The sequence below is a fragment of the Nicotiana attenuata genome, chromosome 3 (genome assembly GCF_001879085.1).
Source record: "Nicotiana attenuata strain UT chromosome 3, NIATTr2, whole genome shotgun sequence".
In the NCBI taxonomy this organism is placed as follows: Eukaryota; Viridiplantae; Streptophyta; class Magnoliopsida; order Solanales; family Solanaceae; genus Nicotiana; species Nicotiana attenuata.
In genome coordinates, this window is record NC_031991.1 from 38001351 (window position 1) to 38006107 (window position 4757).

The 4757-nt window shown below is 38.0% G+C and overlaps 1 protein-coding gene across 1 annotated transcript; it reads right to left on the reverse strand.

The window, feature by feature from the left end:
* On the reverse strand, positions 1346–3020 carry LOC109224287. The gene is made up of 2 exons (XM_019388876.1): positions 2351–3020; positions 1346–1596 (listed from the first exon to the last, which is right to left on the reverse strand). Exons 1-2 carry the CDS (start codon positions 3018–3020, stop codon positions 1346–1348), a joined length of 921 nt encoding a protein of 306 aa, XP_019244421.1.

Sequence of the window (4757 nt, forward strand, 5' to 3'; positions counted from 1 at the left end):
GGAACAAGAAGGCATGACAGATGAACCAATCCCAGAAAGAAGATATGAGACCATGGTGTCAAAACCAGTTGGAACTGATTTCCACACTTTCACCTTAAATGACGTCAAGATTTCAAAATGGCCTCAAAGGATCCAAGACTTCTATACTTGGATGGTGACCAAAAATTTGGTGGAACGAGAAAAGTATATCATCCTGTCAGAACTCACTTCTCGTTTCTCAGGAATTCTCAGAGATTGGTAGAACTCACTTGGACTTCAAGACAAAAATACTTTTCTTACTTCCCAAGATTTTGCCTTCAACATCAGAATCCTGCATGAAGTTTTCTATGGAGATACTGGCCAAAGACAGGAAAAGATGCGAAGACAACTCTTCGAGATGAAGTGTGTGTCATTTTACAGAAATGACATTGACAAGCATTTTCAAAAAATGGCGAAGATATACTTCGAGATCGGTGGAGACATCCATCTAAAGCAAGCCTTTGTCTCTTCCTTTCCAAAGTTGTTGGCAAGCCGAACCATGACCATCATTGAAGAAAATTTTCAGTCCGTAACAATCCCACAAGTTGGTTACATCAGGCAAGCTATTTTCATTGCATTGGATCACATTTGTACGAAGCGCTCTGCCCTAAAACAAATTATCCAACACAATCCAGCACTTGACAAAGCATGCCACAAATCTGATCTAATCACCAGATAAGGATGTTCCTGCTGCACATCTAGGCGACGGAGAGGATTCAGGAGATTTAGATGGCCAAGAATTCTAGATGGTAAATCCAGGCCCAGGAGGCGCACAAAATATTTCATACGAAGGAGGCCAGGAAATTTTCACAAAAAGGACAGATGCTTTATTTGCCACAATATTGGACATTTCACAAGAAATTGTCCATAATTGAGGAAATTTGTCAAACTCTTGCAAGAAATTGAAGATTACACTGGCATACATCTCGGAAAAGAAGAAGACCTCGAGTCCATATTCTCTATGGACGATGAACCCACTGAAAAAACTATATTCTCTCTTGATATATACGAATATCATGGTGATGACCACTATCAAATTTCCAAACCAGCTGGGTTCATTGGATCCTTTGAGGCCATTTTAAAACCTTGACGTCATCTAAGGTGAAAGTGTGGAAACCAGTTCCAACTGGTTTTGACGCCATGGGCTCATATCTTCTTTTTGGGATTGGTTCATCCGTCATGCCTTCTTGTTCCTCATCTACTTCAGATATTTCTGGGTCTCTTGGCTGGTTGACAAATATTGGGGGATCGTCATCTTCGGAAGAGTTTGTTATGGATTCATTGCTTGATTGAGAGCTATCTTCCATTATTTCATCGTCTAGTGAATTTAGAGATTCCGACCAGGGGGTTCTTCTTCTGATATGTTTCTTGGCTGGGAGACATAGAGGTCTGGAGCCTTCTGGTCAGAAATCATCAGATTTTTGGGGTTGGACCCTTTTGAACTTTTACCATGATCTCGCCTTTTCTTGGTTTGTTTTTGCACCACAAGAGCATCTTTCCTTTCCCAAACCATTTTTTCAATATCAAAATCATGTTCTTCTTTTAAACGTTGGGTGAAATAAATAAGATTTTGTGAGGCTATTGGAAAAGTAGAAAAGGTGTAGTCCAATTTAGGTAGGGAGTATGCTTGTGGCGACATAGAGAAGAAGGTAGGTTTTGAGGGGAAAACTGGGGTCTTTTATGTCTCAAAGTGGTCATTTCTCAAAAGTTGAACTTGTTCTCTGATGGAAAGCGTCTCCTTTTATTGTTGTTGGAAGAATATGAAAAGTGAAGTTCCTAACGGACAAATCTCATATTGTAAATTTGCCAGCCTTAGTTCCAAGGCTTTGATTAGTCTTACATGGTGAGACGATGTCTGCTCCACTTTTTTCTCAATTGTTTACACTTTTCTAATCATTTTGTTTTGTGTATGGGCCACGTTCTTTATGGTGTTGCCGATGTTGTTTAGCAGATGGAATTTTCTGATTGCCAGTTCATTGTTGCTTTGATGTCACTTGTTGGGGGTTTTTCTCCAGTAGGTAGCACTACGTTTTTCTTGGGGATATTTGGAGCATGGCTTATACCCTCTTTTTCAAAAGGTTGAAGTGAAGGAAAATCTTGGGTATGACTGGAGCTTGAAGGACTTAGCATGAAATATCTATGGTTCTGTGGGATTTTTGGTTTTTTGAGTTGGTGAAGTTTTAGGTTAAGGTGGCTTTTTGGATTTTGGTGGTATGAGCTAATAGTGGTTTGGGTTTGGTTGTGGTTTCACTATCTTCCCATCTTGGAGTGAATTTTTCTGATAATTTTGGCCATTCCTGGGGTTTGTAACTGACAAGAAATTCATAGTTACCTAGACCGCTTAATGAGCCAATTGAAGGGTCTTTATTTTCATATTTGGCTCGAAATTGCTTTTTAGTGGTTTTCCCTTTTTTCTTGGATGTTGGTTTGGTCTTGTTAAGGCCGAATCTTTTCCAATGACGCAGATGGTGTTCATCATATTCCCCAATTGAGTCTTCCAAACAGTCTTGGCAGTCGCAACTAAGATCCCAAGGGCAGTGTCCCGTAAAGGGGCATTTGAACCACCAAATTCTTTTTCCTTCTTTGTCAAAATGTTGACACCAGTCATGTTCTTCCATGATGCACTGTATATTCCAGAAAAACCCTCCGTCAGGTTCAGGGGATGTATCTGTTATATCTTTGGGTTGAATCATTTGGCAAGAGAAGATGGCTTTATTGGGTTTTTTGAGATGGGAATGGTCAAAGCTTATGGAAACAATTTTATCATTTCTTTTGGTAAAAGTTGGTTCACCTGATTGCAGAGATTCCTCTGGTTCCCTTAACTTTTCATAATTTGTGATCCAGGAATCAGGAAGAATTTTGACAACTTCATCTCTGGAAAATTTTCTGGGTATTTGGGTGCACATCGTGTTTCCTTTGGTAGCATCAATATTCAAGAGTAAAGTATTTTCTCCTCTGGGAATGCAGAGATCCATGGCATGATTTTGGACTCGCCACGCCATTTGATGATGAAGAGTGGCTTGGATAGAATCTTTGGCTTGTGGGACTCCTTGGATTTGGACTTGAATTTTTAGTGCTTCAGTCAACTATGGGTCATAAAGGGAAATCTTGAAATTTGGAATGATTGTTATGAAGACAGTCCTAGCATTCAAGTAACTTCTGCAGTACCTAAATTCGCATGTTGGTACTCCAAGTATCATGTATCTAGAAGAGAAAGCCGAGCTATAATGGGTTGACCTTTTCTTCCGTGATATGTTAAAGCGATTCGGATAGCACCAAAATGGATATGGGTAAAACCATGATCTCTCCATCATCTAGGAAAATCATCTGGGATTTGAAGGGTGATAAATTGTTCCTCTCGAGTGGCAAGAATAGGATGCTGGTCAAGCTTTGAAGCAGCAACATATTCTTTGACTTCTTTTGGTCTGTGTTGGACTAAGGAACGAATTTGGGTCCAGGGTGCAAATGATTTTTTGGCAAAGCTGAGTAAGGGTTTATAAGGGGTAGTGCAGTGGAGGATACTTTCTGTTCGTCGGGTAGGATTTCTACTTCATAGAGGTAATCATATTTTTTGGACAAGGTTTTATATAGAGTAGGGGACATATTCATTTTTGCAAGGGAAGATGATGATGGAAATGACTCAGACTTATTTAGGAAACTATTCCTCCCTTCGAAAGGATGGGCTGACTCTGATACCACAGTATAGAGAACAAAGCAAGAGACTCCAAGAAAGCAAACTAAATCATAGATACGAAAGTTTCCCTACAAAGGGGCTGGCTTCAACAACCCGAGGAAGTGGTTAAGTGGTTGGTAATTAATGACTAACCTGAGTTTTTCTCTTGTCTGCTCAGCTCTTTTGTTGACATAAAATTTTATTTCTAGAAATTTCAATTTCTCTCTACTTTTCATGGTCTGTTTGGGCGAAAGAAAGTAGAGAAGAAGAAGAAGAAGAAGAAAAAGAAAGACATCAATGGCGTGAGAAAAGAGAATAGAAATAAAAATAAAAGTGAAAACTGAATATAACCATTAAAATAATTAATGTGGGCTAAAGATTGAAAAGTTTCTTTCATGTTACGTACAACCTGGACCAAACAGAGTAATGATTTCAAACTTGTGCCCTTTTTTGTTAGGTCGTCGGGCCAAGTGACAAGGGCCGTAATTCTTTCTTTTATACTTCTATAAATTGAGGATCCTTCTTTTTCACACAATAACACAACAATAGTATCCACAATGTAGTCCTTATGAGTGCTTTAGTTTGGAAGAGATCAGTTTTTCCTTAGTTTTATATTTTCTTTTATAATAGTTTTCTCATATGTAGGTCAATTGAATCCATATAAGTATATTACGTCTATTTTAGTCTATTTATCTTTGTTGTCTGATTTATCGTTGCTAAATTTTACTTTATTAGCTTTTCGCATCATGCCTTGTTATTTCGATCCCAACAATAATTTCTTTAATAATATTTCATTTTGTTTAGAAAAAAAAATCTTCAAATTGTTTTGAAGGTTTCTATCATGAAATAGAAACAATGATCTACCAAAATTATAATTAAAACTTTTAGGTAATGAAGGTTGTTTTTCTTTTGTTTAAATGAAAAATGTTATGTACGGTAGTTACCATTGTTAACGGGCTACAATCTCTAACCCAGGTCTAATGGAAAAAATTCATAAATAGCCACGTCCCCGTCGTAATCGAAAAATAGCCATTGCCTTAAGGTTTTATATTTTACAAGTGAAACT

Bases quoted from the DNA above. Each gene is read 5' to 3' on its own strand.
- LOC109224287 (XM_019388876.1), bottom strand. From the start codon at position 3,020: ATGGCGTGGCGAGTCCAAAATCATGCCATGGATCTCTGCATTCCCAGA. The intron at 1,597-2,350 runs GTAACTATGAAT...CTTTTCCAATAG, and splicing joins TGGCTCATTAAGCGGTCTAG to CCTCACAAAATCTTATTTAT.